General features: G+C 64.4%; 1 protein-coding gene across 2 annotated transcripts; it reads left to right on the forward strand.

The window, feature by feature from the left end:
* The first annotated feature begins 92 nt into the window (after window positions 1–92).
* Window positions 93–8503, forward strand: TMEM98 (transmembrane protein 98). 2 transcript variants are annotated; one of them, XM_071577461.1, is made up of 7 exons: window positions 93–169; window positions 4352–4537; window positions 5168–5299; window positions 5546–5579; window positions 5922–6037; window positions 6647–6706; window positions 8264–8503. In XM_071577461.1, the coding sequence occupies exons 2-7, from the start codon at window positions 4407–4409 to the stop codon at window positions 8469–8471; spliced, it is 681 nt and encodes a 226-aa protein (XP_071433562.1). In that variant the 5' UTR covers window positions 93–169; window positions 4352–4406; the 3' UTR covers window positions 8472–8503. The 2 variants fall into 2 exon arrangements, with proteins under 2 accessions (XP_071433562.1, XP_071433563.1); XM_071577462.1 differs by lacking the exon at window positions 93–169 and adding an exon at window positions 1979–2054.
* Window positions 8504–12039: the final 3536 nt, after the last annotated feature.

The following is a 12039-nucleotide window of genomic DNA, read 5'->3' on the forward strand; positions in this document are numbered from 1 at the left end:
GGGCCCCCTCGAGGCGCTGCGGGGCGGGTGGGGGCGGTGCCGGGGGCAGAGCCCAGACGGTGCCCGCTCCCTCCCCGCTCCCACCCCGCTCCCGGCCCCGCTCCCGGCCCCGCTCCGCGCCCCCCCGCCCGGCTCCATCTTGTTCGCAGCCTCCTCGGAGCGGCTCCAGGTGCGGGGGGGGCTGGAAGGAGATGGGGGGTCCGGGAGGGTCGCAGAGACCCTCTGGGGGAGGCGGGAGGGGATACCCCGCCCGGGACCCCCGGGTAGCCCGCAACTCCCCCGCGGGCGCGGGAGGGACCCCTGGGACTGAGACCCCCAGGGCCAGGCGGGAACGTCCTCCCTGTGCCCCCACCCCACGCCCCCCGGGCGGGCTCTGCGGGACCGGGAACCGCTTGGAACCACCAGCAGCGACCCCCCAGAGCCCCCCGCACCTCCAGACCCCCCGACAGCAGCGACCCCTACCAGACCCCCCCCGGCACCTCCAGACCCCCCGACAGCAGCGACCCCCCCCCTCGCCCAGACAGTCACAGGACCCCCCAAGCCCCCTCAGCAGGAACCGCCCCCACCCGGACCCTCACAAGACCCCCCAGCACCCCCCCAACAGGTCAAACACCCCCCCCCCCCAACCCTAAAAGGACCCCCACACCCTCCCAGCAGGAACCGCCCCCCCAGACCCTCATAAGCCCCCCAGAAGCCTCCCAGCAGCACAACCCCCCTGCCAGACCCTCACAGCGACCCCCCCAGACCCCTGCAACAGCAGACCCCCCCTCCCACCCCCTCATGGGACATCCCCAGCAGCAACCCCCCCTCTCCCAGAGCCTCCCCAGACCCCCCCAAGCTGCCACACCCCCCTGGCAGTGCCCCCCAGACCTCCATTTACCCCCTGGAGCCTCAGCCCCCCCATCCCGGCTGCACAGGGAGGATCCAACCCCAGCCCAGCGGGGTGGGGGGGGCAGGGGGGACCCCCCCAGGGGCTGAGGGGGGGACAGTGGGGAACCCCCAGGGTCTGAGGGGGGACAGTGGGGACACCCTCAGGGGCTGGGGGGGGGGCAATAGGGACCACCCAGGAGCTGAGGGGGGGCTGGGGAGGGGTTTGGGGACACCCCCAGGGCTGAGGGGGGGCTGGGGACACCCCCAGGGCTCAGGGGGGGCAGTGGGGACACCCCAGGGGCTGAGGGGGACAGTGGGGACACCCCCAGGACTGAGGGGGGGCTAGGGAGGGGTTTGGGGACACCCCCAGGGGCTGAGGAAGGGTCTGGGGACACCCCCAGGGCTCAGGGGGGGTCTGGGGACACCCCCAGGGCTCAGGGGGGGCAGTGGGGACTCCCTCAGGAGCTGAGGGAGGGTCTGGGGACACCCCCAGGGCTCGGGGGGGGCAGTGGGGACACCCCAGGGGCTGAGGGGGACAGTGGGGACACCCCCAGGACTGGGGGGGGCTAGGGAGGGGTTTGGGGACCCCCACGGGGGGTGAGGGGGGCTGGGGACACCCCCAGGGCTCGGGGAGGGCAGTGGAGACCCCTCAGGGGCCGAGAGGGGACAGTGGGGACCCCCCCAGGGCTGAGGGGGGGCTGGAGACACCTCCTGGGGCTGAGGGGGGACTGGGGACACCCCCAGGACTGTGCCCCCCCCCCCCCAGGACCAGGCACCAGGGGGTTACAGCAGAACCAGCTTTGGCAGCCAAAATCCCTCTTAAGGCTTTAATCGCATGAGAAAGTGGCAGAGGGGGGGCAGTGCCACCGTGTGTCCCCCCCTGCTCTCCCCAGCTTGGGGGGGCACAGGGACAAGTACAAATTTAAGCCAAATCCCCAGACCTGGCTTAAAATTCAGTGGGATTTTGGGGGTGGGGTGAAAGGGGGAGAAGGGGACGCAGCGTGGAGAGGGGCTGGAGGGTTCGGGGGTCCCACCGTGCCCCCCTGTGTGGGGCCAGGGCGTTGGTCACGGTGTAAAGGTCGGTGCTGGCGGTGTTTGCACACGGAAGTGGCACCGTGGAAGTGGCACCGTCCCCGTGTGTGTCCCCGTGTCCCTGCCTGGCGGGGCCTCCCGGCTGGCAGCAGGTAGGGAGGGCAGGGAGCAGGGATGGAGCCCCCCACAGCCCTCGGGGTTGGTGGGGGTGTGCCCCCCACGGGGCGGGCACTCGGCAGGGCCCCCAGGTGTGTCTGTGCGGGCACAGTGTCCCCTGCACCTGGCACGGCCACTGTCCTGCTGCCCATGGGGACACAGAGGCCCTGCTGGGATATCAGGGGCACACTGGTTGGCATTGAGGGGGGCCCATGAAGACAGGGCTCTGAGGGTCCCCATGGCTCCATGGAGATCAGAACTGGGGGGTCCCCATAGAGACAGGGCTCTGGGGGTCCCCATGGCCCCATGGAGATCAGAACTGGGGGGTCCCCATAGAGACAGGGCTCTGGGGGTCCCCATGGCCCCATGGAGATCAGAACTGGGGGGTCCCCATAGAGACAGGGCTCTGGGGGTCCCCATGGCCCCATGGAGATCAGAACTGGGGGGTCCCCATAGAGACAGGGCTCTGGGGGTCCCCCATGGCCCCATGGAGATCAGAACTGGGGGGTCCCCATAGAGACAGGGCTCTGGAGCCCCCATGAGCCCATAGGAATGGGGAAAGGCCCCATAGGAATTGGGATCAGGGGGTCTCCTTAGGACCCCTGCTCTGGGGAGTCCCCATAGCCCCATAGAGATCAGGATTGGGGGGTCTCCATAGGGACAGGACTCTGGGGGTCCCCATGGCCCCATTGGGGTCAGGTTTGGGGGGGTCTCCATAGGGCTCTGAGGACCCCCATGGCTCCACTGGGATGAGGTTTGGGGGGTCCCCATAGAGACAGGGCTCAGGGGGTCCCCATGGCCCCATTGAGATCAGATTTGGGGGGTCTCCTCAGGGACAGGGCTCTGAGGACCCCCATGGCCCCATTGGGACAGGGCTGTGGGGGTCCCTGTGGCCTCACTGGGATGAGGTTTGGGGGTCCCCATAAAGACAGGACTCTGGGGGTCCCCATGGCCCCATTGGGGTCAGGTGTGGGGGTCTCCATGAAGCTCTGAGGACCCCCATGGCCCCACTTGGATGAGGTTTGGGGGGGTCTCCATAGGGACAGGACTCTGGGGGTCCCCATGGCCCCATTGGGGTCAGGTTTGGGGGGGTCTCCATAGGGCTCTGAGGACCCCCATGGCTCCACTGGGATGAGGTTTGGGGGGGTCTCCATAGGGACAGGGCTCTGGGGGTCCCCATGGCCCCATTGGGGTCAGGTTTGGGGGGGTCTCCATAGGGCTCTGAGGACCCCCATGGCTCCACTGGGATGAGGTTTGGGGGGTCCCCATAGAGACAGGGCTCAGGGGGTCCCCATGGCCCCATTGAGATCAGATTTGGGGGTTCTCCTCAGGGACAGGGCTCTGAGGACCCCCATGGCCCCATTGGGACAGGGCTGTGGGGGTCCCTGTGGCCTCACTGGGATGAGGTTTGGGGGTCCCCATAAAGACAGGACTCTGGGGGTCCCCATGGCCCCATTGGGGTCAGGTGTGGGGGTCTCCATAGGGCTCTGAGGACCCCCATGGCCCCACTGGGATGAGGTTTGGGGGGGTCTCCATAGGGACAGGGCTCTGGCGGCCCCCATAGTGCCATAGGTACAGGGTTTGGGGGGGTCTCCTTAAGGACAGGGCTGTGGGGTCCCCATGGCCCCAGAGGGATTGGGTTTGGGGGTCTCCTTAGGGACAGAATTCTGGAGATCCCCATGGTCCCATCGGGGTCAGGTTTGGGGGGTCTCCTCAGGGACAGGGCTCTGGGGGTCCCCATGGCCCCATAGGGACAGGGCTGTGGGGGTCCTTGTGGCCCCATAGGGGTGGGACTTTGGGGGTCCCTGTAGGGATAAGTCTTTGGGGTCCCAATGGTCTCACAGGGAAAGGCTCTGGGGGTCTTTCTGGGGGTCCTCATAGCCCACAGGGACAGGGCTCTGTGGTCCTTATCGGGGTGAGGGTCTGGGGGGTCTCCCTTCCCCATAAGGACACGCTCTGGGGGTCCTCATGGCTCCAGATGGATGGGGCTCCAGGGGCTCCCATAGGGATGGCCTTTGGGGGTCCCCATGGCCCAGGCCTCTCTCTCCTGACCCCAATCCCTGCCCTGCGTCCCCTGGCCATGGTGACAGGATGGGGGCAGCCCCCCACATGCCATGACCAAATCCTGCTCCACCCCACACCCAGCACCCCCCCAGGTGGCCCTGCCTCTGAAAGGACCCCAGGATCCATCAGGGGGTGACACCAGGTCCTCTCTGAGCATTTTTGGGGTGCAGGGAGGGAGAGGAGAACATCTGTATGGTCCCAACCCACCCTGTCCCCCCTGTCACCGCAGACCCCGCTGTGCTGAGATGGCACCGGATGCCTGAGCCCCCCCGGCCCCCCCAGCCATGGAGACCGTGGTCATTGTGGCCATAGGGGTGCTGGCCACCATCTTCCTGGCGTCCTTCGTGGCGCTGGTGGTGGTGTGCAGGCAGAGGTACTGCCACCCCAAGGACCTGCGCCACCACTATGACACCAAGTGAGTGACCCTGCGGGGGTGGCAGCATCAGGGGGGGACCCCAACCCCCATGGGCTGGGGACAGTGCTGGGGACATGCCCAGCAACATCGAGGGCACAGTGTGGGGGACAGGTCACCAGGGGGATGATACAGGGGACACATCTGCTGTCATTTGGGGGATGATGGAGGGGACATGTCCAGCGTCATCAGGGGACAAAGATGGGGACATGTTCACCATCATCATGGGGATGAGGATGGGGACACATCGAGCATCATCAGGGCGACAAAGATGGGGACATGTCCAGCATCATCAGGGGACAAAGATGGGGACACAACCACCATCATCATGGAGATGAGGATGGGGACACATCAGCATCATCAGGGGACATAGATGGGGACATGTCCAGCATCATCAGGGGACAAAGATGGGGACACAACCACCATCATCAGGGGGATGAAGCTGGGGACACATCCAGCACCATCAGGGGAACAATGAAAGGGGCATGTCCAGCATCATCAAAGAGACAATATGGGGACATGTCCACAGTCCTCAGAGGGATGAAGCTGGGGGCATGTCCACCATCATCAGGGCCATGGGGCAGCCCAAGCAGGTGGCCCTGTCCCCAGGGATGTCCCCTATGTCCCCAACAGACCCATCGTGGACCTGATGGGGACCTCGGAGACGCCATCAGAGCCCTCAGAGCTGGAGCTGGACGACGTGGTCATCACCAATCCCCACATCGAGGCCATCCTGGAGAACGAGGACTGGGTCGAGGATGCCTCGTGAGTGTGTGTCCCCTGTGTCCCCACACTGCTGGGGACACCCTTGAAGTGCCAGCCCCCCATCACGGTAGGCAGGTGGCAGATTTGGGGGTCACCAAGCCATGGGGATGGTCCTCATGGTGGTCTCAGGGTGAGAATGTCCCCAGGGGTCTGGGGGACATGTGGTGTGGGCTGGTGGGAGATGGGGACAAGGATGGAGCTGGGGAGGACACACAGCTGGATTCACACCCTCCTCCCTCTCCACAGGGGTCTGGTGTCCCACTGCATCGCCATCCTGAAGGTGAGTCGGGGTGGCACTGGTGGTGATGGTGGCACATAAGGGGACAAGGGTTGCACTGGTGGCAACGGTGGCTGTGCCGTATCAGTAGCACTGGTGGTGATGGTGGCACCAGTGGCACTGGTGGCAATGTGGCAGTGGTGGTGCCAGTGACATTGGGGGTGATGGTGACACTGCTGGGACTGGTGGCACTGGTGGAACTTGTAGCCAGGGTGACACTGGTGCCAGTGCTGGGTGGTGCTGGTGATACCAGTGGAACTGGTGGCCATGGTGACACTGTTGCTGGTGGTGGGTAGCACTGGTTGTACTGGTGGCAAGGGTGACACTGGTGCCACTGTCCCACAGATCTGTCACACACTGACAGAGAAGCTGGTGGCCATGACCATGGGCTCGGGTGGCCGTGTGAAGTCCCCTGCCAGCCTGGGTGACATCATCGTGGTGGCCAAGCGCATCAGCCCCAGGTACGGAGGGTCTGGGGGCTCTGGAGGGGGTCCCCCAGCCCTGGGGGGGGTGGGGGTTTGGAGTGGGATGGTCCAGGGGCTGGAGGGGAGGGTCACAGGGCTCTGGGTACAAACTGGGGCTCTGGGGGGTCCCTGAGGATTTGGGGGAGGGTTCTGGGTGGTCCCAGGGCTTTGGGGGATCCTGGGGCTGTGGAGGGGAGGGGTACCAGGGCTCTGGGAGGAGGTCCTGAAGCTCATGAGGATCCTGGAGCTCTGGGGTGTTCCCAGGTGTCCTGGTGGGTTTCCTGGGGCACAGGGAGGACCCTGGGACTTGGGTGGGGTCCCTGGACTCTGGGTTATTTTATGGCTCTGGATGGAGTTCCTGGGGATCAGGAGAATCCCAGGGCTCTGGGGGAGGTCTTGGTGCTCCTGGGGGGTCCTGGGGCTCTGGGGTTGTTTTGGGATTCTGGGAGGAGGTCCTGGGGCTCCGTGGGTGTTCCTGGGGCTCTGGAGGTGGTCCCACGTATCTGGAGGGGCTCCCGGGACTCTGGAGGGTCCTGGGGCTTGATGGGGGGTGTGCTGAAGGTGTCACCACAGTGTCCCCCATGGTTAACACTGTTCCCACCACAGGGTGGACGATGTGGTGAGATCCATGTACCCACCGCTGGACCCCAAACTGCTGGACGCCAGGTGACACTGGGGGAGGGACAGGGACACTCCTGGGCAGGGGGGACACCCTCGATGGGGACACAGATCAATTCCACCCCAAGCCACAGCCCTGGAGACACCCCCATGTGACCCAGCAGGATGGGGAGGACCCTTGGTGTGAGCCCATAGTGCAGATCACAGAATATCACAGAATATCCTGAGCTGGAAGGGACCCCCAAGGATGATCCAGTCCCACCCCAGCCCCTGCACAGACACCCCAACAATCCCTCCCTGTCCCTCAGAGTGTTGTCCAAACCCTCCTGCAGCTCTGGCAGCCTTGGGGCCGTGCCCACTGCCCTGGGGAGCCTGGTCAGTGCCCACCACCCTCTGGGGGAAGAGCCTTTCCCTGAGGTCCAACCTGACTCTGTCCTGGCACAGCTCCAGCCATTCCCTGGGGTCTTGTCACTGGTTACCAGAGACAGGCAGACTGAGGCTGGGGCCACACTCTGGGTGATGAAGCCACCACAGGGCAGGGAGGTGACCAGGAAGGGGGTGAAGGAAGTGACCACAAAGGTGACCAGGAAGGGGGTGACCAGGGAGGCAACAGAGGTGACCAGATACGTGACCAGGGAGATGACCAGGGAGGTGACCACAAAGGTGATCACAAAGATGAGGGAGGTGACCAGGGAGGTGATAGAGGTGACTGGGCAAGTGACATGGGAGGTGACCAGGGAGGTAATGGAGGTGACCAGGGAGGTGATGGTCGTGACCTGAGAGATGGTGGAGATGATGAGGGAGGCAACCAGGGATGTGACAGAGGTGACCAAGGAGGCAACAAGGAGATTGACCAGGGAGGTTACCAGGGAGGTGAAGGAGGTGACCAGGAAGGCGATGAAGGAGGTGACCATGAAGGTGACCAGGGGGGTAACCAGAGAGGCAATAAGGGAGGTGACCAGGGAGGTCATGAAGGAGGTGACCATGGAGGTGATGGAGGTGACAAGGGAGATGACCAGGAAGGCGATGAAGGAGGTGACCATGGAGGTGACCAGGGAGGTGACCAGGAAGGCGATGAAGGAGGTGACCAGGGAGGTGACCAGGAAGGCGATGAAGGAGGTGACCATGGAGGTGACCAGGGAGGTGACCATGAAGGCAATGAAGGAGGTGACAATGGAGGTGACCAGGGAGGTGACCATGAAGGCAATGAAGGAGGTGACAATGGAGGTGACAGGGAGGTGATGAAGAAGCTGACCATGAAGGTGACCAGGGAGGTGATAGAAGTGACCAGAAAGGTGATGGAGGTGACCAGGTAGATGACCAGGAAGGTGATGAAGGAGGTGACCATGGAGGTGCCCAGGGAGGTGACCAGGAAGGTGATGAAGGAGGTGACCATGAAGGCAGTGAAGGAGGTGACAGGGAGGTGATGAAGAAGCTGACCATGAAGGTGACCAGGGAGGTGAGAGAAGTGACCAGAAAGGTGATGGAGGTGACCGGGTAGATGACCAGGAAGGTGATGAAGGAGGTGACCATGGAGGTGCCCAGGGAGGTGATGGAGGTGCCCCCGGAGGTGCCCCCGGAGGTGACCAGCCCGTGTCCCCGCAGGGCCGCGGCGTTGCTGCTGTCCGTCAGCCACCTGGTGCTGGTGACACGCAGCGCCTGCCGCCAGCCCAGCGCCCGGCACTGGGTGGAGCGGTCCCTGGCAGCAGCTGAGGAGCACATGGCCGTGCTGCGCCAGGCTGCCATGGCCACCGAGAGCGAGCGGCCCCCCGCGCCCCCCGAGCACGGCCGGCAGGAGCAGTCGGCCATCTGAGACCCCCGGCCCCAATAAAGCAGCTGTGCGACCCCCCCAGTGATGTGGGGGCACATGGGCGTGGGCTGGTGGTGTGTCTGGAGGGAGGGCAGTGGGTTGAGAGGGAGGTTGGGAGTCTGGGGAGGGCCTGGGGGGGCTTGGAAGGGAGTGTGGAGGGGGGTTGGGAGGGTGGCGGGGGGGTCTAGGTGGGGTTTAGGGGGCTGAGAAGGGTGAAGGAGGTTGGGGATGGATTGCAGGGGGATTTGGAGGGTGACATTGGGAGTTTAGGGAGGGTTTGGGAGGGCTTGGAAGGGAGTGTGGAGGGGTTTGGGAGGTTGGAGGGGAGTCTAGATGGGTTTAGGGAGGGTTGAGAAGGTTGGAGGTGGTTTGGGGATGGGTTGGAGGGGAGTCTAGATGGGTTTAGGGAGGGTTGAGAAGGTTGGAGGTGGTTTGGGGATGGGTTGGAGGGGAGTCTAGATGGGTTTAGGGGGGGTTGAGAAGGTTGGAGGTGGTTTGGGGATGGGTTGGAGGGGAGTCTAGATGGGTTTAGGGGGGGTTGAGAAGGTTGGAGGTGGTTTGGGGATGGGTTGGAGGGGAGTCTAGATGGGTTTAGGGGGGGTTGAGAAGGTTGGAGGTGGTTTGGGGATGGGTTGGAGGGGAGTCTAGATGGGTTTAGGGGGGGTTGAGAAGGTTGGAGGTGGTTTGGGGATGGGTTGGAGGGGAGTCTAGATGGGTTTAGGGGGGGTTGCAAAGGTTGGGGATGGGTTTCAGGGGGATTTGGAGGGTGACCTCGGGAGTTTTGGGAGGGCTTGGAAGGGAGTGTGGAGGGGTTTGAGGGATTGGAGGGGTGTCTCGATGGGTTTTAGGGGGGTTGAGAAGGTCAGAGATGGTTTGGGGATGGGTTGCAGGAGGGTTTGGAGGGAGACCTTGGGAGTTTAGAGAGGGTTTGGGGGGGCTTGGAAGGGAGTGTGGAGGGATTGGAGGGGGGTCTAGGTGGGTTTTAGAGGGGTTAAGAAGGGTGGAAGGAGTTTGGGAGGGTGGCAGGGGGGTCTAGATGGGGTTTAGGGGGCTTGAAAATGTTGGACGTGGTTTGGGGATGGGTTGCAGGGGGATTTGGAGGGGGACCTTGGGAGTTTAGGGAGGGTTTGGGAAGGCTTGGAAGGGAGGAGTTTGAGGGAGTTAGAGAGGATTTAGGGGGGCTGAAAAGTTTGGAGGTGGTTGGGGGGTTCAGTAGGATTTCAGGGGGACTTGGAGGGTGACACTGGGAGTTTTGGGAGGGCTTGGAAGGGGAGGGTGGAGGGGTTTGGGGGCTTGGAGGGGGGTCTAGATGGGTTTTAGAGGGCTTGAGAAGGGTGGAGGGAGTTTGGGAGGGTGGCAGGTGGGTCTAGGTGGGTTTTAGGGGACTGAGAAGGTTGGAGGTGGTTTGGGGGAGGTTTACAGGGGGATTTGAAGGGGGATGTTTGGAGATCAGGGACAGTATGGAGGAGGTTTTGGGGGCTTGTAGGGGGTTTAGAGGGGATTTGGGGGCTTTGGAAAGTTGGAGGCAATTTAGGGGGGTTGTAGGGGATCTGAGGGGTTGGGGGGAGGTTGGGAGTCTCTGAAGGGTTTAGGCAGGGCTTGGAAGGGAGTGTGGAGAAGGTTTGGGGGGTTGAAGTGGGATTTGGAACATTGGGAAGGTTTTGAGAGATTTGCCGGGGTGGTTGCAGGGGATTTGGGGGCTGGAGGGGAAGGTTGGGGGTCAGGGAGGGTTGGGAGGGCCTGGAAGGGAGTGTGGAGAAAGTTTGGGGGTCTGGAGGGTTGGGAATGTTGGAGAGGATTTGGGAGGTTTGCAGGGGTGGTTGCAGGGGATTTGGGGGGTTGGAGGGGGAGTTGGGAGTTTGGGAATGATGGGGAGGTTGGAAGGGGTTTGGAGGAGATTTAGGGGCACTTTGTGGGTGTTGGGAGGATTTGGGGGTTTGGGGGCCAGAGGTTGGAGTTCAGCGAGGGTTGGGGGAACTGGGGAGGATTTGGGGGGGTTGTGGGGACTGAGGGAAGTTTGAGGGGGTTGGGGAGGATTTGAGGGGGTTGTGGGGACTGAGAGAATTTCAAGGGGGTAGGGGAGGATTTAGGGGGCTGAGGGAAGTTTGAGGGGGTGTTGGGGAGGATTTGGGGGGTTCTGGGGGTGCTGCCAGCTCAGCAGCAACGAGGGGTGAGCCCCCATGCCCCGGCGGGGATGTCTGTGCCACAGGCCGGGATGGGGGGGGCTGCTTTGGGCAGAGGGGGCTGTGCCCCCACTGGGGGGTGGGGCTGTACCCCGGGAGGGGGTTCTTTGCCACCGAAGGAGGGTCTCTGTGTCCCGGACAGAGAGGTCCGCGTCCTCTCGCAGGGGTGGGGAGGCTCAAGGCCAGGGGCAGAGAGGGCTGTGCCCCCCGAGCAGGGGGGCTGTGCCCCTGGACAGAGGGGTCTCTGCCCCGGGAGGGGGATCCGGGCTCGGGGGGCTCATCACCGCGGGTAGAGGGATCTGTGCCCCCGGGAGGGGTGTCTGTGCCCCACAGTGGGGTCTGTGCCCCAGGAGGGGGGCCGGTACCCACAAATAGAGGGATCTGTGCCCCGGGGAGGGGGGAGTCTGTGGCCCAGGATGGGGGGCCATGCCCCCAGATAGAGGAGTCCGTGCCCCCAGACGGGGGGGGGTCCATGCGCCAGACAGGGGGCCCGTGCCCCAGATAGGGGGGGTCCGTGCCCCAAACAGGGGGGTCCGTGCCCCCAACACGGGGGTCCGTGCCCCCAAACACGGGGGTCCGTGCCCCAAACAGGGGATCTGTGCTCCCAAACAGGGGGTCCATGTCCCCAGACAGGGGGTCCATGTCCCCAGACAGGGGGTCCGTGCCCCAAACAGGGGGTCCGTGCCCCAAATAGGGGGGTCCGTGCCCCCAAACACGGGGGTCCATGCCCCAAACAGGGGGTCCGTGCCCCAAATAGGGGGGTCCGTGCCCCAAACACGGGGGTCCGTGCTCCCAAACACGGGGGTCCGTGCCCCAAACAGGGGGGTCCGTGCCCCAAATAGGGGGGTCTGTGCCCCCAAACAGGGGGTCCGTGCCCCCAAACAGGGGATCCGTGCCCCCAAACAGGGGGTCCGTGCCCCCAAACACGGGGGTCCGTGCTCCCAAACACGGGGGTCCGTGCCCCAAACAGGGGGGTCCGTGCCCCAAACAGGGGGGTCTGTGCCCCCAAACAGGGGGTCTGTGCCCCCAAACAGGGGGTCCGTGCCCCCAAACAGGGGGTCCGTGCCCCCAAACAGGGGATCCGTGCCCCCAAACAGGGGGTCCGTGCCCCAAACACGGGGGTCCGTGCTCCCAAACACGGGGGTCCGTGCCCCAAACAGGGGGGTCCGTGCCCCAAATAGGGGGGTCTGTGCCCCCAAACAGGGGGTCCGTGCCCCCAAACAGGGGATCCGTGCCCCCAAACAGGGGGTCCGTGCCCCCAAACACGGGGGTCCGTGCTCCCAAACACGGGGGTCCGTGCCCCAAACAGGGGGGTCCGTGCCCCAAACAGGGGGGTCTGTGCCCCCAAACAGGGGGTCTGTGCCCCCAAACAGGGGGTCCGTGCCCCC

This window comes from Pithys albifrons, chromosome 25 (assembly GCF_047495875.1).
Source record: "Pithys albifrons albifrons isolate INPA30051 chromosome 25, PitAlb_v1, whole genome shotgun sequence".
Lineage (NCBI taxonomy): Eukaryota > Metazoa > Chordata > Aves > Passeriformes > Thamnophilidae > Pithys > Pithys albifrons.